Source organism: Maylandia zebra, linkage group LG9 (genome assembly GCF_041146795.1).
Source record: "Maylandia zebra isolate NMK-2024a linkage group LG9, Mzebra_GT3a, whole genome shotgun sequence".
Taxonomy (NCBI): Eukaryota; Metazoa; Chordata; class Actinopteri; order Cichliformes; family Cichlidae; genus Maylandia; species Maylandia zebra.
The window spans coordinates 28,190,807-28,218,497 of NC_135175.1; the positions used below are offsets into that span (position 1 = coordinate 28,190,807).

A 27,691-nucleotide genomic window follows, 5' to 3' on the forward strand; every position below is an offset into this window, starting at 1 on the left:
GGTTTAACCTTTTAGAGGGGGGTTTATTGCACCCAAATAGACAGTTTTCATCTGCAGCTGTGTCCTCATTAAGCTCAAATAACACAGTTATTCTGAAAGGCTGAAGGCTCTGTAGGAACTGATGTACAGCAACATGTTGGCCTTTATCCACAAGCAGTTTTATGTTCCCTTGGCCACATTTATGGCTTAATGAGTCAGACTGGGAGCTTATTTTCTTGTTGCGCCTGACTCTGGCAATCCACATTTATTGGTTTCCTTTTACCCCCATTGACCTTTTGGCAGGATGAAATCTAATATCCAAAAACAAACTTTCATTTTTGTGTCTGCAGCTGAGCCAACTGATTATGCAATTCTCCATTTTTAGGGTTACAGCTCTGTGCCCTATATATAGTAAGCACTGGGACAATCCACTGTGAATTGTTTTTTTGTTTTTTTTTAATTTACATTAAAAAAATTCTCTCTATCAATTTCTGCCATTTAATTTATTTCTTTTTATATGTAATTTCTATAATTATATTTTTTACTTCTTTACTAGTATTTAGAATTTGTGAATTTTTAAAAATACTTTTTATTTTTTACTGCAAATGTAATTATTTTTGTTTTAATTTTTTAAATTAGAAATTTGTAAAAACTACCCAAAATGAAAAGTGAGATGCTGCAGTTGAACACCTGATGGCGCAATATTGGCAGGGACAAAAGAAAGTGTCGAAGAAGAAGAAGAAGAAGCCGGAGTTTTGTCGCGCAGTGCTGACACTCCTTCCGATTCACGGCATTCGTGAAATCAAACCTTTCTGTCTGTTTGCAGTTCACCGTAAGTGACGGCATTTTATGGCAGCGTTGGACGCTAATGACGGCGGCCAGCTGCGTGACAAACGGCGGGCAGAGAGAGTGATGAAGGCGGCGCGGTGTGGAGTCCTGTAACGGCTGCACCATGATCCCCGTGTCCCTGCTGGTGTTTGTGATGGCAGGCTGGTGTGCTGTCTATCTGGCGGACACGCTGCTCAGGGTGAATATTTGCCTTTTTGTTTTTCTTCCTGCTCAGCAGTCTGTCAGCTAACGCACGTGAATGGATTTAACCATTAGAAGGTTTGAGCTGTGGGCACTCGTGTAAACAGGCCAGAGCAGCCCTGGAACCGCTGGAAACCCCGCTATTAAACACATTACGGCCATTACTTCACAATGTCTGTCCATGAGATGCGTTTAATGCTTAAAGTGAGCAGAAAATGTGGGAAATATAAGACCCTGTCTATCTTTAAATGCTATCAGAGTAAACTATAAGCGAGTACCTGCAGTAGTGTAGAGTATAACTCAGGATTTCCATGTATCCTGGAAAACCTGGCAACCTAGAGATCTGCTCTCTAACCCTTAAAATTTCGTGGAATTACAAAGCAAAACACAAGTAAACAAGGAAGAAGAGAGTCCAAAGGTGCAGCGCAAAAAGATATTAAAATCAGGTACAAACAAAGAGGAAAGTGCCATTCACAATAAAAACAGCAGGGGATAATTATACAGTGGGGCAAAAAAGTATTTAGTCAGCCACCGATTGTGCAAGTTCCCCCACTTAAAATGATGACAGAGGTCAGTAATTTGCACCGGAGGTACACTTCAACTGTGAGAGACAGAATGTGAAAAAAAAATCCATGAATTCACATGGTAGGATTTGTAAAGAATTTATTCGTAAATTAGGGTGGAAAATAAGTATTTGGTCACCTCAAACAAGGAAAATCTCTGGCTCTCACAGACCTGTAACGTCTTCTGTAAGAAGCTTTTCTGTCCCCCACTCGTTACCTGTATGAATGGCACCTGTTTGAACTCATCATCTGTATAAAAGACACCTGTCCACAGCCTCAAACAGTCAGACTCCAAACTCCGCCATGGCCAAGACCAAAGAGCTTTCGAAGGACACCAGGAAAAGTATTGTAGACCTGCACCAGACTGGGAAGAGTGAATCTACAATAGGCAAGCAGCTTGGTGTGAAAAAATCAACTGTGGGAGCAATCATCAGAAAATGGAAGACATACAAGACCACTGATAATCTCCCTCGATCTGGGGCTCCACGCAAGATCTCATCCCGTGGGGTCAAAATGATCATGAGAACGGTGAGCAAAGATCCCAGAACCACACGGGGGGACCTGGTGAATGACCTGCAGAGAGCTGGGACCAAAGTAACAAAGGTCACCATCAGTAACACACTACAACGGCAGGGAATCAAATCCCGCAGTGCCAGACGTGTTCCGCTGCTGAAGCCAGTGCATGTCCAGGCCCGTCTGAAGTTTGCCAGAGAGCACATGGATGATACAGCAGAGGATTGGGAGAATGTCATGTGGTCAGATGAAACCAAAGTAGAACTTTTTGGTATAAACTCAACTCGTCGTGTTTGGAGGAAGAAGAATACTGAGTTGCATCCCAAGAACACCATACCTACTGTGAAGCATGGGGGTGGAAACATCATGCTATGGGGCTGTTTTTCTGCCAAGGGGACAGGACGACTGATCCGTGTTAAGGACAGAATGAATGGGGCCATGTATCGTGAGATTTTGAGCCAAAACCTCCTTCCATCAGTGAGAACTTTGAAGATGAAACGAGGCTGGGTCTTCTAACATGACAATGATCCAAAACACACCGCCCGGGCAACAAAGGAGTGGCTCCGTAAGAAGCATTTGAAAGTCCTGGAGTGGCCTAGCCAGTCTCCAGACCTCAACCCCATAGAAAATCTGTGGCGGGAGTTGAAAGTCCGTGTTGCTCGGCGACAGCCCCAAAACATCACTGCTCTCGAGAAGATCTGCATGGAGGAATGGGCCAAAATACCAGCTACTGTGTGTGCAAACCTGGTAAAGACCTATAGTAAACGTTTGACCTCTGTTATTGCCAACAAAGGTTATGTTACAAAGTATTGAGTTGTATTTTTGTTATTGACCAAATACTTATTTTCCACCCTGATTTACGAATAAATTCTTTACAAATCCTACCATGTGGATTCATGGATTTTTTTTTTTTTTTCACATTCTGTCTCTCACAGTTGAAGTGTACCTCTGGTGCAAATTACTGACCTCTGTCATCATTTTAAGTGGGGGAACTTGCACAATCGGTGGCTGACTAAATACTTTTTTGCCCCACTGTAGCATTATTAGTGTGGAAGCACATTCAAGGATTAGTGAGAAAAAAGAAAGAAAATTTGTTATTAACCTATTTTTTTTTTTAAACTGAGACATCCATCAGGGCATCCGTCCACTTATTAGTTTTCATTAACTGGCTATCCTAATTAGTGTTGCAGGCCTGCTGGATCCTATCCCAGCTATTAGTCATATATTTCGACTTCAAAAAACTATAACTGGGTGAGCAAAATTGAATTTATTTAGGATTTTCTTGACTCGACACGGGGTTTGGTTAAATGACCCTTAGCAAGTTGCAGTTGAATCAGACACTTTTGCTAGCCAAAAGTATATCCCCATGTAAAAACATGTAACATCTTGTCAGATCTAAAGATACAGAGGAGCCAGTGAATGAGGCTTGTAATATCAACATCTGCTCAATTTCAGCTGCATTTTGAACAGTGTACAGATGAGTTAATGAAGACTTTGAAAGCCTTTAAATATCACTGCAAAATCAATTTTAATGTTCAGTGGAGTTTAAATCCCAGTTTCAGATTTGAGAAGCCTTCGTTTTATTTATAAAACATAAAAACCTTATTTCCTACCAAGTTAGAGGCAGTCTGCGGCCTCATTTCTGAGCTGTTTTGTGTGTAAACTATTTCAGTCGGTCCTCCTCCCTCGACTTTTCCTTTTCTTACAATGATTAAGCATTTGGCTGCTTTTATCACTACATGCATCGGTGGGCAATTTTTAACATTGTAACCCCTTGTAGCTTATATAAAGTTAGAGATGAATAGTGTAAAATTCTCCTTCTGATTGGGGGTTTCAATATGCAGAACCTTTTCTGATTACAGCTTATTGAGGTCCGGACATTGGAAATATGTGAACACTATAAGCTCTTACAGAATAACTCCAGTTAGACGTGCTTTCTAAATGTGGATGTGCTCGTGTGCTGACTTTGTTTCTGTCCTGCAGTCATCGGTGACGCATCGGATCAGCTATGAGTCATGGCTCGCCAGTCGTGGCCTGATGTTGTCTCCTTTTCACGTGAGATGGCAAACCACCATGTTCAACCGACTATTTGCATACTGCGCCCGCATCAACCCCCGGGCTCTTTACATGTGGTACGGTTTCTGTATATATAATCCACTCAGCTGTTCCTGTAGTCTTTCTGAACTTTAATCGAGTGCAGTTAGTGTCAAAAATGGTAGAAAATGTGTATGTTGTGACACACAAGCCTAAACTAACATTTACAAATGTGTACAAATGATTTGATTCAGGTGCTAGTGGAAAACCGGGACATCTGAGCTTCCTCATGTGTTTTTCAAATAAAACAACGTTTTGTTTTTGTTTTTTTTTCCTGAACAAACAGAACAGCCCATCACTCCTCGACTACAAAACATACATTTACAAGTTACAGATACAGTACGCACAATAAATAAGTACATTTGCAAGTTAGTTTATGCTTATGGATCATAACACGCACGTTTGTAAAACATTTTGAGACTAATTTCCCTCTATAAACCTTGTCCACACCTTCAGATTCCTGCTTCCTTCCACTTCAGTTACAATAAAATTATACTTTTTTTTTTTCTTGTAAATGAGGCGCTGTGTTACTTTTGACTTTGATACTTGATGGTTTGGCTAAAAGCTTTCCTCAACCTTCCTTTTTCATCATAAAAGCATTTGGCAATTTAATAACATTTCTAAAAACGTCTTTTCTGCAGTAAATGGATTCAGAGAAGCTGTTGACTTACTTTCACGGGACATAATTTGTTTCCTGGAAGAAAAAGACATTTTAGAGGATTACATTTTAATTGCAAACTGAGTCTGCACTGACTTCCTATAACCAGCCGTATGACAACCGAGCCTTAAAAGCTAAAGTCGGCAGCAAATGTAAAAAATAAATAGCTTGAGATGTTAGCAGACATCTTTCCTCCTGCAGATGTCCTCTCTCTTTCTAAAGACTAAATGGACAGATAGACATGCATCATACATGCTGAAAGTAAGTCGATTTTTGACTTTTCAGTAAGCAAGTAACATTTACAAAGCACTTCTCAATAACATAACATCACATGGCTCTTCACAGTAAGATGAAGACAATGATGGAAAAAAAATAAAATGGGGATAAAAGCTGGTCTTAAGCTTCCCTTAAAGGTATCAGAAATGTCCACAGACCTCAAAAGCTCCTTTCTTCCTTAACCTGGACTGTGGGACAGCTAGCGGCACTGAACAATAAACTGTAATGTCTTGCTAGTTACATATGGATTTAAAGGCTGACTAATATAGAGGGGCATCTGACTGTCAGAGATTTGAAAGAATTTTGATTTGAATCCTAAGCTTTAATTCGAAGCCAATGTAAAGCCAGGACCATTTAGAGGACGTGATGAGAAGCCTCACAGCAGCATTCTGGACTGTTTGTAGGCGATGAGGTCCGGTCAGGATTTGGTCTGGATTGTAGGATTTAAACTCTACTCTCAAAGGTAAAGGTCCTAACGCTATCTGCGTCTGGTCAAAGAAGTTGTTTTCCCATGACACAGTTTAGGAAGGAACCTGAAGGACAGGCCAGTTTTTACATGTTTGTTTTATTGATTCATATTTTTTATGCTAACACCCCCAAACTTTTGGATTTATAGTAGATGACTTGTAGTAGTGACTGTTTTTAAAAATAATACTCTTAGTGTGGAACTGACTTGGTGTGGCATTTCTGAGTTTCTCAATTCCAGGTGTTTTTCCCGTTGTGTAGCTTTAATAATCTTTAGTTTTTTCACATTTATAAATGTGAAAAAAGTACAGCAAAATTGCACTTGTTGAATTTGCATCCCATCTGTGTTTCCCAGGTTCAACAGTGGTCTGGTGTTTGGCATCGCTGCCATGTTGGGCTCAGTGGTGCTGCTGATAAGGACTCTGCAGCAGACCATCGCTCAGATGACCACAGACAACCCACGGATTGGAGATCCACAGACCCTGCAGGTGGTGGTAGGTTGACTTTAATGTGATTTCTATACATAAGTTACATCAGCTGAATGAAAATGGCAAGTATTCATCAGATTTAAATCTGTAAGCTTTTGTGTCTCTTTTCTGTGTGTAACTGGATAAAAACATCCTTCAGAGTTGATCATAAGCGTGTGAAATTCAAATGTCTGTGCCATGAAAAAAAAAAAGACCCCTGCTTTTCAGAAGTGTTTCCCTGTTCACTTTTTATTCATTATGGTGTCAAATAACCGTGCATAAATGTGAGCCCTATCCCCAGTGGAGCTCTGTAGGTGATTCATGGGAAGCTATTAGTGGGCCATTTATATCCAAGAAACTACAGCTTATTGCACCAGCAGCATCTGCTCTTATATAACTATCATTAGCTTACAGCTTTAAGCTTTTAAGGTGCTAACTAAAAATAAAGACAAGATGATAGTTTATTCAATTTTAATGAAATTTGCAGATTGTTTCGGTAAAGTTTAATAAACTCCTTGCTATCTAAAATATAACAGGACACCGGAGTATATTCTCCAGCATCTCACACTTCTGATAATCAGCTGTCTGCTTGACGTTTATTCAGCTGTGTAAAAACTATAACTTTAATCTCAGCCAAACCGATTTACTCAGGAACAAATAAAATACAAAAAAAAAAAAAAAAAAAGCCAAACAACAACATTTTTAATTTATCTAAGTGACTCATATATATTTAACCTGAGTCGCGAAAGACGGCGGTGGGTTTGAAAACAATTTTCCGGGAGTCCGGTGTTCTCACGGCGCTAGTGACCTAGCCCCCGGCTAGCTATCGAGCTAGTGGGTAACAGACGTCTCCGAAACGTCGGAGCGCTTTTGAAAATATGTGGTGTCCTGATAAACTGAGCCGATATTTGAGGTTTACACAGCTACATTCTCGCCTGAAAATATGTTAAACGTTTATTTTGTGACCCAGAAAGAATAATAAGAGTAATATTAAAACTAACTAGCTACCGCCATTGTTGGAAACTAAGCTGGGCCGCGCTATGAATTCTGGGACACAGCTGCTTCTTCTTCTTCGGGGTTTAACGGCAGCTGGCATCCTTGTACATGCTGTGCTGCCATCTTCTGTTTCAGTCCGTTATTACACTCTTAAATCCTGCTATTATTCCTGCGTCTTTTGCGATCTTACAAAGCTTCAAACGACACGTCGACTATTAAATCAGTCGTCGACGATTTTGATAGTCGACGTAATCGTGACTAGTCGACAAATCGTGGCAGCCCTAGTGGTGATACAAATTAGAATTTTTTATTTGGGAAGATGTTACACTGTGGTTAAATTGGCTCTTCATTTTTAGGATAAAACTAACCATAAATGCTGATTTTTAACTCTGTGAATTATGTTTTATGTTCGTATCTTAGTCAGTTTCTTTTTTTTTTTTTTTTTTGTCTCTGGTGTGTCTTTAGGTCCCCGGCGTTAATCTACCCACAAGTCAGCTGGCCTACTTCTTCATCGCCCTGCTGCTCAGTGGAGTAATACATGAGCTGGGCCACGCTGTGGCAGCACTGAGGTAATAACCACACCGCACCACATTGTAGTGTCAACATAGCATCCAGCATGAATCCATCATGATGAAGAGCATTTGTTTTGTTGGTGGATAATATATTAAACTCCAGAAAGGTGAAAGAATACAAAGACTCCAATACTACAAGTGTGTTTGCAAGGAGGACGTTGTAAATGTATGTCAGACTTCTGCTCAAAACGTTTGAAGCCTGGTCTTAAAAGTAGAGAGGACGTCTGTCTCTTGAAGCCAAACTGGGAGCTGGTTCCACAGGAGAGGAGCCTGATTTATAATCTTGTCCCTTGATAACCTTTCGGGATTAAGATAAAGGATTTATCTGAATCAGAGATAAAGGATTGTTAAAGATGGGACAATGTGCCTGCAGACATGAGCCAAATATAGAGCCCTTTGCCTTCTATTCTGCTTTAAGTAGACTGTGTTTCTGCTACTTTAGTATTTAAATTTGACCTTAAAACACCGGTTTGATAAAATTAGAGTGGCTTAGGCTGTCCAGGTACAGTGGAAATTAAATGTGTTTTTTGTATTAATCGCATGTTTTGATGTCAAATTCAAAACCACAAGTTGCTGGTGATTTTGTTTCATTGCGTTGTATTACTTGCTCACTTTGTGTGATTTTGATGAGCCCCAAAAAATCCCTTTAATTCATTCCTGATTTTTATTTCATGGTGCATTGGTTCTGATTACAGTTAATGATTAGGTGGATTGTGCAAATCCAAACTAATGAATTAGTGTGCATAGCACATGGTCCAGATGACCCCTCTGATCTGCTGCATCATCCTATTTTTCACAAAGCCACTGATTTCAGACAAGTGATTTTTAAGTGAGGAGCCTCAAAGACTTCTTTCATGTGGATCCAGTCTGTAAGACTGTGATTAACCTCTGCTGGAGGATTTTTTTTCTCAAAAGGGTTGCACTTATTTTAATACAGGATACAACTTGTGTACAGATAAACGTGAAGGCAGTAGGGGGCTAGGTTCCAAGTACAGTGGTATGTATTTATGACAAATATAGGAAAATAATTAACATTTGAAAAATATGTACATCCATAAACAGTCAAGTCAGTATCTTGATTCAATCAAACAGGGGTTCAAGGAAGCCAAAAACTAGTAGTTTTTGTACTAGTTTCCACCACACCAAAGGGCAAGCCAAAGATTGTTTTGATTTTTTTTTTAAAGGATGTTTATTGCAAATTCTGTTGCACTAAATTAACAATGAATTCTTAACTTTCAGTCCAATATATACTGGGTGTATCAAAAAGAGTTGTTTGATTTCAAAGTGCTGTAATTCTGCAGCTGTTCGCCTGTAACAATCGAAAGATGCGTTGTTACAAAGAGGGGATCCATGAGTTTCATGTGGTTGCTGGACATATGCTGTTTGTCTAGAAAGGGACATGCTGAGCAGTTGTGAAAATTGCAAGTTTTGTATATAAAACATTATATTCAGCCATGTATTTTAAAATGTATTTCAAGGTTCTATGTCTGTTACTTTAACAAATATAGCCTTTTGAAATTGGATGGTTCTTTTTGATGAACCCTGTATATTGCAGTCGTATTTAGTAACCCCAAGTGCTGCTGCACACCTGAGGCGAATAACGTTCCCTTACTGCACATTGGCTCTGCCCTAAGTACACCCCGCTTTAATTACATATCAGTTAATAACCACATAATCTAAAAAAAAAATTAGATTATGAAATTACTAGCAAAATGTTTACTGAGGTCAAATATCCAGTGAGCGCCAGAATAGATTTTCCCATAGCTTCTTATACAAGCCGGCTTCTGCTTGGAGCCAGATGTTTCCCCTTGCTTTCTATTTGAAGGTTTAAGGTACCTCCAAACTTCCCAGAAGCTACATCTATGTTTGCCTCTAAATATTCACAGACACAATAGTGTGTTTGTCTAAATGGTCTCAAGACTTCTTATACGTTTAGTGGAGTCTGGTGTGTCATTTGAGTTCAAGGGCAGCGAAGCCCAGTTTGATCTCACATGAGCTCTGCTCTTTGCCTTTTTCTAGTAGGTGTGCCCTATCTCATGTGCACATCCATGGTATGTCATGTACCCCCTAAAACACCTAATTACAAGCCTTCAAAAAAGAAAAAGCATTCTTACCACATGACTCCCATCAGGAAGTGGTCCAGTCTGTCATATGCTTGTCACCAGTCTATCTACCGTTGAGAGCGTAAATCAAGTCTGCCATTTCTTATGTATCTGTCATACCTTGGATTTTGAAGATTTTCCCTCACTGTGCCCAAAACCTGGAAGCTGCCCAGCGTTGCCCAGGAGCTTCCACCACTTCAGTTGTTGGAGTACCAGCTGTTAACAAAGATTCTCTCTTAGCAGGAGAGTTTACCCTCTGTTAAATTCAAGGACCAAAAATTGGCTTGAACATTTGATTCTAGGTGAAAATTGAATGAATAGTGCAATATTTTGCGCTGTTATTGTAAGTACAGTGTAAGTGCTTTCTTGAAGTGCACTGTTTTCTGTGCATTTGCTGTTCTTTTGTATGTTGTGGGCTTTTGTGGTAAATGGTAAAAGGACTGGGTCTTATATAGTGCTTTTCTACTTCACTTGAGCACTCAAAGTGTTTTATACAGCTTGCCTTGTTCACTTATTCGCACCCATTTATACAAGGACTTTTTTTCTATGCCTTCACACACATGACACTCCAATCAACACATCAGAGAGCAACCTGTGGTTCAATATATTGCCCATGGATACTTTGACATGCAGACTGGATCAAACTACAAAACTGATTAGTAGGTGACCTGCTCTGCCTTCTGAGCTCACCGGTTTTGTGTATACAATTGTAGAGACTGGCCTCAGGGCAAGTTCCTTTGTAGGGTGTCAGACAGGGCTAGACCAGTAAAACCACTTGATAATACGCTGTATGTATAAAGAAATACAAGTACTGTTGGAATATTTTCATTTGTATTGAATCAATCCAATCAATCCGATCCATGATGGCAAGGCTGAAATAAATAAAATGAGTGGGATTCCACTGTCGCTTCTTTCACTTTCTGGTAGTCTGCAAAGAAATATTTCCATCATAGCTGAAAGAAAGCTTTGGCATGGCTCCTTGTCTTCTAGGTCATGATAAAAATCCAAAAATGATGACCTCCTTTATCTTCCTTCTGCTCCGGCCCTCAGGCTGTATGTTTGACACCCCTCATAGAGTCTGTTTCCCTTTAAAATCTAATGTTTCTTTGTTTTTTTTTATTTCTGTTCTCACGCAGGGAGCAAGTGCGAGTGAATGGATTTGGGATGTTTGTGTTCGTAGTTTATCCTGGTGCATTTGTGGACCTCTTCACCACACACCTCAACCTCATATCACCGGCTCAGCAGCTCCGCATCTTCTGTGCCGGTAAGACTTTTTATCCTGAGATGTGCTGATAGCTCCTTACGGCAGCCTGATTGTGTTTCCAGCTATTAATCACAATTATTACAAGCATGTTGTTTTGCCAGCAAAGGTCACTCTGAGGAGTTTATTGCTAAGCAGCAGACAGCTGCATCGCATCAAATCATTTCACTCTGCAATTAAGAAAATTAGAGCTTAATGAATTGAATGGTAAGCTGGCAGTCATTCGCACATGAATGTGACTGATGTCTGCCATCGCAGATCATCAGAGGGAGCTGCTTAAAGCCTGAGTATTTTCTGTGTGTGGTCTGGTTTGGAAGAAAAGTGCAGTTTCATTAGAAAATAGTCAAGTAGTTAGTTTGGAAAATCCCCATGCTGTAAGAATTGCAGTAGAATTGTTATATGAAACATAAATTAAACGTCAAGCAGAGACTTGAACTTGATTTCCAAATTAACACAATGAAAAACAAAAAACAAAACATAATAGATTAACATTAGAAGTTTTTCTGCATACAACTTGTAAGTGTTGCTCTTAATATTCTTGTAAAGCAGAAGTTATGAGAGCAGCATCTTTTGCACTTTGATAATGTATACCCATGCCCCCTTACAGAAAGTATGAAAGGATTATGTGGACTTGTTAAGGCCCTGGTCATACAGGCCTAGAGTCTGGTTGTTGACTGCTTGGTAACCACTAGTTACTAGGGAAAAGTGAGTATTCCCAATTAGTTGCAAGTGGTTGCTGGCAATCTCTGTGAAATAGATTTTTTTTTTTAAGCCACAGTCATGCACCAAGAGGCCAATCAGTGAGACTTGGAGTATCCACAGGTCTGTTTGATGAGTGGTTGCTGGAGGTTGCCTGCTGCTGTTAAGTGAAATTGGTCACAAACAGGTATACGGTTGCTAGCAGATTGCTTTGGTTAACTTTAGTTTGTATGAAAGATGCTGACTAGTCTGCAAACACTTGCCAACTACTCTCAACCATTCGCCTTAAAAGTAAAAGTTTATTTAAACGTGTTATTTTCAGTAGAGAGGCGAAACTTTCAATTTGAAGGCAAATGTTCTTAGTTTGCAGTTTGTATCGCACTTTAGTTTTAATACTTCTTTGTAGTAAAGTGTTTGCAGAGGAGTCAGCATCTTCTGTGCAAGCCACAGCAATCTGCAAGCAACCGTATACCTGTTTGTGACCAGTGTCACCCAATGACAGCAAGCCAACCTCCAGCAGCCACTCATCCACCTCGTTGTTGACTGGTGTCTAGGTCTATGTTACTCAGGCCTAAGGTACCGCATTCCCTCCATCATAATGCACTGCCAGGCAGATGATTTTTCAGATGGTTTTGCATGGTGGATCAAAATCTGCTGGTTTCTTTCTGTGTTCATCAATTTTGACAAGATCTCTGACATCACTGGCTGAAATGCAGCCCCAAACTATGACCGAGTCTCCACCGTGTTTTAGTGATGGCTTCAGATACTCACTATTATGTCCCCATGCACATGTTGATAACAAGTTTGAAGTTTGAACCAACAATTTCTGAATTTAGATTCATCACTTAATTAAACCTGTTGCTGCCGATTTTCAGTGCAGTTCTTGTATACTTTGGCAGACCTCACCTTTTCTTTGTTAACTTAAGAATACCTTCGTCACAGCCACCTTTCCACTGAAACCATTTCTGATGAGGCTTTGGGAGTTTTTCCTTCCCACTGTCGGCAAAGTGCTTGCTATTAGGGGGTCATATGATTGTTGGGTTTTTCTTTGTATGTATTATTGTAGGTTCTACCTTACAATATAAAGCACCTTGAGGCGACTGTTGTTGTAATTTGGTGCTGTATAAATCAAATTGAATTCAAATTGAATTGGACAGTATGGGAATCAACCATGATTCACACAATGCTGAGAGATGCTAAGTTTTCAGCTAGTAGTTCTTTAGGAGTCACCTAGGCTGAAGGTGATACAATTTAAAATGGGTTCTTTGCTAAATTGTCTAATATGTGTAAATGGAATGGGTTCATCACTTGAATTAGATGCCTTTTTGTGCATGAATTATTCACAGGTCAGTGTTAAATGGCTTATGAAATTTAAAATACAAACTATTAAATAAGATTCTCCTGGAAATGGTCCAGTACAAGGACTGGATTGAAAATGAGTGGAAATAGCAGCCAGTGTCTAACCCCCCCAAAAAACTTGGACAACAAGGTGAAACCTGCACAGTACTATACATGTGTAATAGCCTTATCAATACAAAGGTCTGGCTAATGTGTATTAAAAGTTAGCAGATTTAAATACTTACATTAGTAAAATTATGAAGGTATTATCAGTTGAATACAGTTGATGCACTCATTATGTAGAGCTGGGCCATGCATACTGTACTACATGTGATGTTTTATGTTGTGTTATAGGATTATTTATTCTATTGTCTTTGTATTGCTTCTGACTTGTATTTGGTCAATTCTGAAGCAATTATTCTGTCGGGCAGTTTAATGGAAAATCCCAATCACCCTATCTTAATGAAAGCATTTCTCAATATAATGAAGAAAGGTTGTACCTATAAGAATGGGGGAATGAAGCCTGTTATTGCGGTAAAAATATAATGTAGGAAAAAAAAGGTTCTGACATTCTTCCTGCTTTGTGATATTTTGTCGCTTTATTAGAGAATTTTAATGATTCAGTCAAAGATGAAAATTGGATTAATTTTTTTAATTTATTTTTGCACTTAATCATTTCCACATTTTATAGATTGAAGACATGGAGTAAAAGTGCAAGAGTAGAACAGAACAAGACCACTCAGGTAAACAGAGCCACACCTTAATTCAGAGTGTGGCGATGCTATGAATAATTTTTCCAGCCTTGGAAATGTCACGCTGGTCTGGTCGAGGCTGAGCTCCATACAGATTATGGTACAGCTGGCAAAATTTCATACTGCTGGATTTCCCTTTGCTGTTTGCAGCCTTTAGAGGGCAGTGAAGAACTGTTGTGAAACAGTCTTTGTCTTTACCTATCAAGTGAAAAAAATTCCCTCAGGCTTTGCTGAGAAGAAAATAACTTGGTTGGGACTCCAGATGCAAAACTGAGATGTTCAGTCAGTTCACGTGACAAAGTGAGAGAGATGCTTTTCCCATTAGGAGGGTGGTGACGTAATAGCGTGCTGTGTTTATTGTTTTTTTCTCTCGCTGTCCACAGCCGAGATTGCCCTGCGTGCAAGGGGGGTTGTCAGACATAACATGTTTATTATTTATTCCTGTAGAGATAGGTGCTGAAACTTTAATAGTTTGTTTACTGCATATATCAATATTTGAAATACACTGCATGAAGATTTTCCTTTTTTCTTTTTTGCCTCTAGGGCAGACATTGACTTTTTTTAAGATGTAGTGCATTTTTTCCAGCTGTACATTAAAAATCTTTTTTTTTTTCCTTTTTTGTCAAAAAGGTTTTTCCTCAAAATACCATGTTTTTAACTTCCCTCTGACCACAGAGTCTACCTCTGTCTATGTCACCATCACTATGTTTGAGTGATACCGTTGAGTGCTTTGACCTCATCAGGCCATGCAACGTTTCCTCCTGTGGTTTTTGGGAGACTGGCTTAGTTCTCTTGCATAATTAAGATGGTATAGACTGCTATTTTTAGGGAGCCGTGGTTACTGTTGTGGCATGAGATCCTAAATTCAGAATATGTGGCAAACACGCAGGTGGTTATTACAGCAGCAGCAAAACTTTACCATACAATCCTCACATTACGAAGGATGTTTTAGTCTAAGCTTTTTGAAGGATGCGAAGGATGAAAAGACTATTGTTGTCCACAAAGTCATGTGCAGACTACATGAGCAAGATACTAGTATTTCTTCTTATATTTGGAGTTCTTCCTTTGTAGGTCAAAGAGAGACACTCGTTAGCCAGTCTTTTTAGTGCAGAGTGATTTTGTAAGGAAAATGAAATTGCATCACGTTTGCAATATTTTATGTGTTTTTTAAAACTGTGGTCTGTTATTCACATTTCCATTTGTGTATTTATAATCTTGTGTCCTGATAGAGTGGCATTTCAGCATTAGTAGACCAAATAATCGCTATTTTTATACTATCAGTTGATTAGATGTCTGAAATGAGCTGTGAAACCAAAACCTCCAGTTTCAATGTACTTTGCCATTGACAGAAGGGTTTAATCAGAATCAGAATACTTTATTGATCCCTGGGGGAAATTATTTTTTGTTACAGTGCTCCATTTTAAACCAACATTAAGACAAGACAGACAATACGCTAACTAAGAATAGTACAATATATACATATATATACATACATACATACATAAGTCACTTATAAATAAATAGTTGGAAAAGAAACATGTGTAGCTGTAGCAGCAAACAGCATGTGGGTGGGGCATCTGCACACTCAGCAACAGCTGTGATGACCATATATGGGATATCTGTCTCAGTGACATAATTAAGAGATCCCCCCCCCCCCCCCCCCCCCACCCAAAAAAAGTCTGAAACTGAGCATACACTGACCTCAATATTTAAAATTTTTGTTCATAGAAAATAGCAGGTGCACTACAGTTTTCTTTGAACCATTGGACAAACAGAAACTTCCCTTTCTATGTACTTACATACTTTAAGATAACACGGTAAGAAATTAAAACGAATACAAGAGCTTGTAGTTATAGCCATTTAAAGTTCAGACACCGAGGCAATTTAACAGTCATATTTCCACTTGATTTGATTTAGAAGGAGTAATTACTGCAGCAGCTGGCTGGAAAATGTGAGAACCTGTCTTCCACCGCTTCCAATTCGAAATGGAGACTTTGGCTTCAAGTGTCTGCCAATACAGAGTTCCTATCAATAACGCTGTTAAATTAATAATCTGTATGCCTCACTGTGAGAAAAAGACTGGGTATTAGGGCTGTGCGATATGACCAAAATCTCATATCCCGATATAAGAATTCTATCGTCCCGATAACGATATAAATCACAAAAATGTAACATTTCCTGAAAATTCTGTGAATCTCAGCTGCGCGTCATGTACCTGGAGTCGAGTGTTTTAACACATGTAGAATAACGTGAAAGAGCAGATTATTTATGGATGAGAAGTAAAAAAGAGCCGACAGGTGCAAAAAAAGAAACCTTAGACTCAAACGTTAGAACAGGCTTTTCCCCGCAGCACGCCGTGTAATAAATACTCACAAAGCAAACGGCGGCCGTTACAACTTATGTCTAAAAATGTATAGTTTCATGTTTATTTTGAAAAGTCTCAACAGGATCTTGAGCTTTATTGTGAAAGGTTTATGTGGAAGATAAACAAGCGGACACGCGATGGTGTTACCGTCGTTGTTGCTAACCACAACGCATAAAAACAGGCGCTTGTCCGTAGTGTGGTTATATAAAATATAAGAGAAAGAGAGAACTTTAAGAAATTCATATAGCCACTACAGTGACCATCAAAACGATGAAACAATAATGCCCTAAAGAGTTTATTTTGCGACACCACGAAACAAAGGATAGTGTAAAATGAAACGATAGACGTTTTTATATCGTCATCCGATATATATCGTTATATCGAACGGCCCTACTGGGTGTGTGTGTATATATATATATAGAGAGAGAGAGATAGATATATGGGAAAAAAAACATCAAGTTCGACTTAAACAGTGAAATAATAAATGAAGACAGGTCCAGGAGAAATACAGTGGGGGAAAAATAATGTATTTGTCTTGTTCAACTAATTTATTTTCACTGATCTTATTTTGGATCAAAGTGAGAGTCATGAGGCCGCAAACTGCAGCAGGTGTGCAGCTGACAGGAGACAGCTGCAGTGGAATCATATTTAATTGCGGTGACAACAACATTTTATGTTAACATAAGTGTAATAAAAGCTTACTGACAGGTGTTACACCAACCCCTACTAGCTTCACGTGTAAAGACTCGAACATGACAAGAGTGAAAGTAAATGATAGTGAGCATAGTTGTCTCATCTTTTCAGCCATGTCTGCTTACTTTGATCACAGTTTGTATGTTTGCAGAAGTTTTTTATGTAAGTGGAAACAGCAGCTATTGGTGTAAAATGCCTCCAAAATGCCAATATCCTACTGTTAGCTTCCTCTGTGCTATGTTAGCTGTGTTGCTAGCTGATGGCTTGTTGGGTGAAGAAAAACCACAGCAGCACAGAACTGAAATGAACATCTCCATCTATAGATCGACTTGTTGTTGACAATATTGTTTTTAACGGGATTAAGATAAGATAAGATAAGATTTGCTTTTTAAACCCAAAGTTTTAAAAGCAAAACTACACAACTGAAATGAAGATAAAAATGAGGAAAAACAAAAAGATATTTTTTGTCTTCTCTTTCCAGGTGTGTGGCACAACTTTGTTCTGTGTTTGGCAGCGTTGGCCTTTCTCTTCCTGTTGCCTCTCCTCCTGTTTCCCATGTACGCCACCGGAGCTGGAGCGCTGGTCACAGAGGTTGTGCAGGTCAGTGCCTCAGTTTCACATATCAGGTAAAGGGGTAGGTCGACGTGATAGAAAATCCATTTTCCATAAAGTTACTTGTCGTTCCTCTACATGAATTAATTTTAGCTGAGCTTAGCAGAAAGCTGCCCTGCCTCTGTCCCAAACTGAACTGATGTGAAGCCTGTGAGCAACAAACCCGCTGAATGTTTCATTTTCTGTCTGAGGTGGGAATGTCATTGTCATAAATTAATCAAATAAACACTGAAATAAACCACTGCTTTAATGCTGCATAATGCTATTACATCATCAGCCAGATTACAATCGATGATGATGAGGATTGTTGATTTAAGATGAGAAAGGCTACAAAACACACCTCTGTTTACCTGTGGAGGTGAGGTACATCAGGTGAACAGCTTAATAATATTACTACTAATAATATTATCATCAATAATGTTATTTTTGGGTAATTGAGCCTTTATATATGTTTAAAAAATTCTCCGTGAATTGCTACCTTATCGTGGTGGAGGGGTTTGTGTGTCCCAGGGATTCCAGGGGCTATGTTGTCTGGGGGCTTTTGCCCCCTGGTAGGGTCTCCCATGGCAAATTGGTCCTGGGTGAGGGACCAGACAAAGAGCGATTCAGAAGACCCTTATGAAGAAAACATCGAGGGAAAAGTTTACCCTGCCCGGGATAGGGTTACCGGGGTCTTGCTCTGGAGCCAGGCCCGGGGAGTGTGCCCAAGGGCGAGCGTCTGGTGGCCGGGCCTTAGTCCATGGGGCCCGGCTCGGCACAGCCCGAAAAGGGGACATGGGCCCATCCTCCCGCGGGCCCACCACCCGCAGGAGGCGCCATAGGGGTCGGGTGCATTGTGTGCCGGGCGGCGGCCAGGAGCGGAGGCCCTGGCGGACTGATCCCCGGCTGCCAAGACTGGCAATTGGGACATGGAATGTCACCTAGAAATGGAAATCAGGGGCAGTACCCCTGGACTGGCAGACCGGGGTGGTGGTCCCCATCTTTAAGAAGGGGGGGCTGGAGGGTGTGTTCCAACTACAGGGGGTTCACACTCCTCAGCCTCCCTGGGAAAGCCTATGCCAAGGTGCTGGAAAGGAGAGTTCGTCCGCTGGTCGAACCTCGGATACAGGAGGAACAATGCGTTTTTTGTCCTGGTCGCATAGCACTGGACCAGCTCTTTGTCCTCTCAAGGATACTTGAGGGTGCATGGGAGTTTGCCCAACCAGTCTACATGTGTTTTGTGGACTTGGAGAAGGCATTCGACCGTGTCCCTCGGGGTGTCCTGGAGGTGCTGTGGGAGTATGGGGTGTCTGGCCCATTGCTACGGGCCATTCGATCCCTATACAACCGTTGCAAGAGCTTGGTTCGCATTGCCAGCAATAAGTCAGACTCGTTTCGGTGGGTGATGGGCTCCGCCAGGGCTGCCCTTTGTCTCCGGTTCTGTTCATAATTTTTATGGACAGGATTTCTAGGTGCAGCCAAGTGGCGGAGGGCTTTCTCTTCGGTGGCCTCAGAATCTCATCTCTGCTTTTCGCGGATGATGTGGTTCTGTTGGCTTCATCGGGTGAGGGCCTCCAGCTCGCACTGGAACGGTTCGCAGCAGAGTGTGAAGCAGCGGGAATGAGGATCAGCACCTCCAAATCTGAGGCCATGGTTCTCAGCTGGAAAAGGGTGGAATGCCCACTCCGGGTCGGGGAGGAGTTCCTGCCCCACGTGGAGGAGTTCAAGTACCTCGGGGTCTTGTTCGCGAGTGATGGGAGAAGGGAGCCAGAGATCGACAGACGGATTTGTGCAGCGGCTGCAGTGATGCGGACGCTGCACCGGTCCGTCGTGGGGAAGAGGGAGCAGAGTGTAAAAGCGAAGCTCTCAATTTACTGGTCGATCCCTACCCTCACCTATGGCCACGAGCTGTGGGTAGTGACCGAAAGAACGAGATTGCGGATACAAGCGGCGGAAATGAGCTTCGTCCAAAGGGTGGCTGGCCTCTCCCTTAGAGATAGGGTGAGAAGTTCGGCCATCCAGGAGGGGCTCAGAGTAGAGCCGCTGCTCCTCCACACCAAAAGGAGCCAGCTGAGGTGGTTCGGGCAACAATACATAATCCCCTGTAGTAAATAGTTAAGTAAAATATAGTTATAGCCAAGTCTGTAGTTGGAGTCTATGCTCTTTATATGTTCTTTACCACTGCTAGTGTCCCTTTATTAGCTCATTTAATCCACTTTAAAAATCCATGTAGGGTGCTTTATCTGCTCATCAGTGTAGCAGCATTTAAAATACTTGAACAATGACCAGAATACTGACTATCACTAATCTCCAACCAGGAAAGAAGGGTCAGAAAAAGCAAAACCAGGCTAAATTCATGTGTTAAGTTCTTGTAAACATCCACAGAGGGGGAGTAGAAGACTAACTGGAAGCTCTGCAGTCTGGAATGTACGCTTTGTACGGTCAGAACAGGAATACCCTGCAGTGGGTGACTAAAACCACCCAGAACGTCACTAGTTCCTGTGTGTCGCTGATACTGATGAAGCGAGGTGTTTGACCAGACTCCAAAGGAGATAATAACCAGCCCCGTTGCCATCTGACAAACAGCACAATAGTATCAGCTATATTACCACTAGATTTCTTTCCTTAGGCTATGTGACTTATGAGCTCATCCTCCCCACTTAAATCCACGGTAAATACTTTTTTAAATTTTATGACTTAATCATTTATTATTTCATTAATGTATTTATGCTGCAGCAGTGTAGCCACAGTTGGTGACTGTTGCTCAAGAGCTTATTGTATTTGTCAGAGTTTCCCAACTATTGCAAGCTTGCAGGACTGAAGCCATCAGATTTCACTTGTGTGACCTTTTGCCCATTTAAATCAAGATTTATGTCTGCGTGTGTATTTGGTCCAGAGCTCTGCAGCTGACGGTCCCAGGGGTCTGTCAGTTGGGGACATAGTGACAGGCCTGGAAGACTGTCCCGTCAGGGGAGTGGAGGACTGGACCAGCTGCCTGTCTCACCTCGCTCACACACCACAGACGGGATACTGCGTCCCTGTCGCCAGCCTGCAGCCCAGCTGGGCTCATGGACGAGGTGGGTGAGGAATTTGTTCAGCAAGGCCACCGGACTTGCTCTATCAAGACATAAGAAAGCCGTATTATTTCATAGTTTTGTATGTACGCCTCCAATAAAGAGCCAGCTGAGTACCTCTACCTGGAGACTTGACTGTATTAAATCGTAATAGCATCATAAATTAACGTCTTTCAAAAGGCAGCTATTAAACTACTTTATTAATCACTTGATTTAAACATTAATTGACCTTGTTTTGTCATCACTACAGTGGGCCACTTAAATATTAAACGGGGTCACAGTTACAGAGCAGCAACAGGAGCTCCGATTGGCCAAGTGTCAACTCATGTGGGAGGTAATTGTGTAACAGCTGGCCAATCCTAGCTCCTGCTGCTTCTCTGTGGTCTAGAATTTACTCAAGTGATTTAGGAGCAGATGCCCTTAATGTTAATTTTCTATTATAGTCCTAAATTTTTTTTATTGACATAACAGCTTAGAGATCAGACATTTATGTCATTTTATTTGTCCTTTGTCTTTCAAAGTCTGTGTCTTGGATGGTTATCGAAAATAAGCTGAAACAAGTTATCACTGGGGATTTTGCTTATGATACTCTTCTTACTCTGGCATTAGTAATTATTGTCATATTAGATATGCAGAACAGAGTCTTTGGGGTTTTTCGCCTGAAGCACACCAGATTAATGTGCTTTTTACTATGCAGAGTTAAGCCAATGACCTTTTAAGGAGTCCAGAAGACTTTTTAGTCATCGAATAAATGGTGTGATATTGTGTTATTTTTATCTAATCATCCATTTCGAGTCCACCTACTAACAGAACATCTATTTTTAAGATTCTTTTCAGAGTTGTGCTATATTTTCCATTTGTTTCTCTCCCCCCTGTAGCTTTCAAGCGTCTGGATGGAACGATGGACTGCTGCAGCAACAACAGCCTGACCGACCTCTGCTTCTCTTACATTAAATCACAGGGCAGGAGCAGCAGAGAGAGAGAGGTGACACACACTCACTGACAGATGTGGGGGCTTTTTGTGGCTGGTTAGTCATACAAACAGGTCTCAAAACCTTTTAGACAGTCGCGGATATTTATATTACTTCCTTTGTTCACTTCCCTTTTATTTCCATGTGTGACTTTCCATGAGTTTTCAGCTGCGGTGCTGTGAAAAAAGTTTGACACTGTTCGAGTAAAGTTAGGATTTCTATTAGCATTTGGTGTGAGCACACTTTGTCTAAATCACCAGTTCTTCTTATCGCCTTATTTTCTTGAGTAGCCACAGTTCTTCTGTGGGTTTTTATGCCACTTCTGTTACGTTTTGTTCTTGCGATTGAAGATTACTCTGTGTCAACCTTACATGCTGAAGTGACCCAAATCTGATTGGTTTTGCCCCAGAGTGACAGAGCTTGAGCATCTGCATTCGAGGGCTGCTTTACATGAGAGAGCTGGTTTTATGACCCCTATTGGGACAATGAGATTGAAATTTTTCTGTTTTTTTTTCTTGCCTGTCACCACCCACAGCTCTGTCTGGGCTGATGTGCCACCAAATGTTGGCAACACAGCAGCGGTTAAGGCTTATTCTTGTCTTGTCTGCTTACCTCTACAGTAAATTATCCTGAATGTGTACAGTAACACAGTGGCGGCACGGTGGTTAGCACTGTTGCCGCACAGCAACAAGGTCCTGAGTTCAATTCCACCATCAGGCCGGGGTCTTTCTGTTTGGAGTTTGCATGTTCTCCCCGTGTTTGTGTGGGTTCTCTCCGGGTACTCTGGCTTCCTCCCACCGTCCAAAGACATGCAGTTTGTGGGGATAGGTTAATTGGATAATCCAAATTGCCACTAGGTGTGCAAGTGCGAGAGAATGTGAGCATGAATGGTTGTCTGTCCCTGTGTGTTAGCCCTGTGACAGACTGGCGACCTGTCCAGGGTGTATCCCGCCTCTCGCCCAATGACAGAGTTAAATGAAACCCCAACCACTTGTGGCTAAAACCTCTTTGGGTGGAGGTCGCAAAAATCTCTGTGTAGGAAAGCCCCTTCCCTGTCATCTCTACTTATGTTGTTACTGTTGTATAAATTAAGGTTTTGTTGATGTTCTTGTGGCTGTGGGGCATTTTCCAAACCCCCATCTGGAGGAAATGAACACCAACAATTAAAGTTTGAATTCTGATACATTTATTTCATAAATTCTGGTGAGTTAGAAGTGTCCCCCAATGACAGCTGTCAATTATCAGTACTGTTTTATTGTTACATAATCTTGCCTGACACTTGCAATGTTGCCTAAAGGGTAAGATGTTGCTTGCTGTAAAGGGACTTAATAAAATTAATAAAGGTTTTTCAGTATTCAAACAAATTTGGCTTCAAGGCCTGCAGTGTGAAGGATAGCCTCTGAGTCTGGCTGTTTGCTCACAATAAGAAAATTATGATTGAATACTTTCTGTTTGTATTTGCTAAAAAATTAAATTCCGCTTACAAAAAAACAAACAAAATACACGTAGCAGACATCTAAGCGGAACAAACCGAGCTATCTTTTCCAATCTTCTGTTCTCCAATTTTGGTCAGCCTGTGCAAATTCTAGCAGACAAGAATAGGACTCCGTGTGGTCTTCTGCCCATGTGCTTCAAGGTATGCTCTTCTGCATACCTTGGTTCTATTAAGTATTTATTTGAGTTACTGTTGCCTTTTCTATAGATCAAAACACACTGGCCATTCTTCTCTGACCTCAAAATGTAATTTTTACCCAGAGAACTGCAGCTGAGTGGATGTTTTCTCTTCTTCAGATCAGAAAGTCATACAGATGGTTGTGTGGGAAAATCCAAGTAGATCAGCAGTTTTTGAAATACTCATACCAGCCCACCTGACCCCATAACCATGACACTTAAATCACCTTTCTTACCCATTCTGCCATATGATTGGCTAATTAGATATTTGCATTAACCAGTAGCTGAACTGCTCTACCTATCAAAGTGCCTGCTAGGTGTATTTCTGAAATGTCTGTGTTAGGGGATGTCATGAGTTGAGTTGTAGTCACCAAAAATAATCATCTCCTATTTTGCGCTGCTCTCTATTATCGCATTCAAGCTGCAATGCCAGTGTCTCCTCCCAGTCTCAAATGGGGGCGCTTTCATAACCTTGTAACCTTATTTACAGAAAAGAATAATTAGATATACATTTTGAAATACAAGCTGAAAGTGTTTGTGCAGTCGTGCTTTGTATGGAAAAAGACACCGTACCAAAATGAATGGGTGTTAATGGTGGAAACAGAAGCTAGCTAACATGGAGAAAAGCTGCATGTAACTGAACAAAGCTGTAACTGAAAATCGGTTTTTTACTTCCTGTGTTTTTTGTGTAATCCTGTGGCTTCAGTACGCCTGCATGCCAGTACGTAAGATGGTGACGGGAACGCGAGTGTGTCATACAGATGACGACTGTGCTGCACATTCCCACACTGCCAGCATTTGCGTCACGCCTTCTCTGGAGAACCAGACTCGCTTCATCCGTGTCACACACCCTCCCAACACGCACATGCTGTTCGTGGGATATCCGCCACACCTGCAGTATGCAGGTACGTACACTTATGTCACCTCCATTTGTGAATGTAGGACATAATTAGCTGAAGCAACCATTTGTTGAACATATCATTTGTTTAAATCTTGTGTTTTCAGTTTCAAACTTGTAATAAGCAACTGCATTTACTGTAATAAGCAAGTAATTGGTGTTTACAGTGTTCTGTAGATGTTGAACTGACTCTGGGCAAGGCAGAGGGAGTAATCACGAAGAGCCTGGATGTTTTCTCAGCTCATATTTAAGATTCATAAAGTGTTCAGTGGATCAAACTGAGGACCTATATATCCTGTGTTTTCTTATTTCCACAGTGAGTCTGACTAACTTTGTCCCTCGCTTTGGATTCCTCCACCTGGACCTTCCTGTATTCCTAGAAACCTTCTGCAAGTATCCTTTCAGGTTAAAGGGACTACAGTCATAATCAAGGATGGGTGTAAGAAGAATGAACCCTACTCTTCTGTCACTTTAAATTATAACATGCAGTGCAACATTTTATCATGTGTTGCATGTTCTCAGTTTCCTCTTTTAGGATTATATAGCATAAAAGTTTCATCTTACTTGATTCCAAATGTCTTTTTCTGAATAAAAGACCCCTTTTTAACATCTAATCAGCACAGTCAAGAGGCCAGATGCACTTTAAGATTGCCTGAATGCAGCCCTTAATTGCATTGCTGTGCACATTTCTGATTGCAGTTCAACCCTTTTTAAGCCGTTTTTACATTTTTGTAGGTCTGTTTTTCTTTGTGACTACTTAACAAAGTAGTTATCTCTTGGCACTGCTGATTGGTACTTGGATTGATTGAAAACGATTTTTATTTGGGCTGAAAAGAACATGGTCTCATTAAGGTCATTAAGTTTATGTTAAGATGACGGTGAAGGCTAAAACTGTATCTCGTTAATGTGAATTCACCTTTTTATTTGTAAGGGTAGGGTGAGTTGTTTCTTCTTGTTATGTAATGCTTTGAAAGTTAAAAGCATGCTCTTTGGTCTTGGGGCATTTTGGATGATTCAACGTTGATATGTTTTTAATGGTGATCTTTTGAAAACCAGCACTGCTCATATTTGACCAGGTGATTGTAGCGTGCCGCCTTTTCTGATTACTACTGGTGAGCAGCTACCTGCTCATCTAGTCATTTTCAGCTTCCAGTTCTTCCTCAGTAGGATTTTTTTCCCTAAAATCTAATTATATGTTTTATAGTTTTATATCCGTTGCTTACACGTGTACATGCAGTGCTAATTCAATTATGGAAAAAATTCTGTATATAAAGGATGAATGCGTCTTTGGTTTCTAAAAGGTGAAGTCAATGCAGACATGCCTTAAACATTCATTCATAATGATAAAAAGCCAGAGGGTGATTCCTTTGGTCAGACGTTCAATTGTACTAACATGCATTTGGGGAGGGGGAGCCTTTTCCACACTTGATCTGTGCTGTCCTTAAACACATCCCTGTTGGGTTTATGGGTTTATTTCTGACTGACTTGCTAGTTTTAGGTCATGTCAAATCCAGCATCTTGTTCGTTTTTCGAGTTATGTTCCCATTAATGTCAAAAAGGAAGATAAAGAATACAGTATATTTTATTTCCTTTTTCTTTCTTGTGTTCGACAAGAGTGTGCAGTGCCCTTCAGATTCACAGTCAGATTGACTTTGTGATGTACTGTTTCAAAAAGCCAACATGGCAACGGCCATAATGATTAGTTTGAGAGTTCAAACACCAGACTGCACAAACCACTGAGTAACATCATGGTGGATCCCTTTATTTTTTTTATGGACAGACACTCCAAAGTAACAACTAATTGAGAGTATATTCTAGATAATGCTGTTTCTACTGGTTCTCACTGATGTGATATGCTTTGGCTGAATTAAATGACAGATGTTAAGAAGATGCAATGTAAAAACGTATCTCATTAATCTTTAATTAATAGTTTAATTCCCCTCTCCAACTCCAGTCCTCGAGAGCTGCTGTCCTGCAGCTTTTAGATGCATCCCTGCTCCGACACAGCCCTATCAAATGGTTTAATTGCTTCTTCAGCTTCAAGTTTGACAAAGGCCTGGTAACAAGCCATTCATTTGATTCAGATGTCCTGGAACAAGCATGAATCTAAAAGCTACAGGACAGTAGCTCTCGAGGACTGGAGTTGGAGTACCCAGCCTTACAATATAGATAGAAATGTCCAACAATCACAACCTGTGAACAAGCAGTTGGTGATGGTCAAGAACTCCTGTTTCACAGGAAGAGTTCTGGCAGAATCAACCTCATGGAGGCCACTGCAACTGGTTGAGGAATTAAGGGAAAGTAAAGAGGAATAATGAGAAACCACAAAGGGGAAAGTACTAATGGTATGCCTTTGGGAAGTGTAAAGTAGAGCGTTGTGGCAAAGGGCAACTTTTTTGTTCATCATCTGTTTATCATCAACAGCCAGAGCTTATAGTAGCATAACTATGGGACTGTTCAGGGCCTACTGAAGGGAATTTACCAAAATGGAAAGTTTAAGGTAGAGAGTGTGTCTGTGTCCTGAGCCCAAACTGGGAGCTGTCTCAACAGGAGAGAATATTTCTTTCAGACAATTAACCAAATTGGAGTTTTTGAGCTAACTGTAAAGAATGGACTGCTACTGTTTGCTAGCTGTCCAGCAGACAGAAGTAAACTTTCTCTGCTTCCATTGCTCGCTGCTTAAACTGACACTTAAATAATTGCCTGTTACTGTGTTTGTTTTCCTGAGCTGCCCTTCCTCTCAGATACGTGGTGTCCCTCTCTGGCGCATTAGCAGTAGTCAACTCTGTGCCGTGCTTTGCTCTCGATGGTCAGTGGATGCTGAACGCCCTGCTGGAGGCCACGCTGGCCAGTGTGGTAATAGACCGTCAGAAGCGTGAGCTGATTGGTTTCTTCCTGCTCCTGGCAGGCAGTGCCCTGCTGGCGGCCAACGTGGCGCTGGGCCTGTGGATGGTCACGGCACGGTAGCCACAGCGGTCAGCTGCCCCGGTGGACTGAGAGATGTTGTCTCAGGATGCGTTTGAGTGTTGTGGACCATTAAACTGTGAACAGACTGCATTACCCAGAAGCACTGCCCACCTTGTGGAGACTGTTGAGTATAACATCACTCTGCCTTTAAAATTGGACCACCAGGGAAAACAACTTTAATCCACCTTGTTGCTGCCATAAATCCAAAAGCACACAAACAAGTTAACAAATGCACTTGCTGTAAAGCACTGTCCTATGTGACTGTTTACAAAGACTGTACTGATGAAACATGTGTGTTTGTGTTTTTCATTACGTTGATTCCAAAAATGCCATATTTTGCTGAGGTATTGACTAAGCTAACCTGTGGACACAAAAACGTTTAAGGAGCTTTCTTTTGTTTTCTGGTGAATGCATGGCAATATAATAATCTTGAATTCCTTATCACTGTTGAAAAACTTTACTACCTACTGTTCATGAAAACATGAATTATTTAATTAAATGAATGGACTCCTATCAATTTGACCCTATTTAAATGGCGTCTATCCTTCAGATTGATCTGGCATTGCAGTGCGAAAATTGCTTTCTTTTTCACTCACCTTTTCTTTATGTGTACGTTTTATTTTTTATTATATGTCTGCCATATAGTTGCAAAAGTCAATTTCTAGAAATTGTGAAATAAAAATAACAGTTTTTCCTC

The 27,691-nt window shown here is 40.8% G+C and overlaps 1 protein-coding gene across 1 annotated transcript; it reads left to right on the forward strand.

Moving 5' to 3' along the window:
- Nucleotides 1-699: 699 nt before the first annotated feature.
- mbtps2 (membrane-bound transcription factor peptidase, site 2) lies at nucleotides 700-27,691 on the forward strand. The gene is made up of 11 exons (XM_014414087.2): nucleotides 700-1,006; nucleotides 4,068-4,216; nucleotides 5,933-6,071; nucleotides 7,506-7,609; nucleotides 10,851-10,978; nucleotides 17,304-17,422; nucleotides 20,310-20,490; nucleotides 21,366-21,472; nucleotides 23,836-24,034; nucleotides 24,345-24,420; nucleotides 26,772-27,691. Exons 1-11 carry the CDS (start codon nucleotides 932-934, stop codon nucleotides 26,992-26,994), a joined length of 1,500 nt encoding a protein of 499 aa, XP_014269573.1. The 5' UTR covers nucleotides 700-931; the 3' UTR covers nucleotides 26,995-27,691.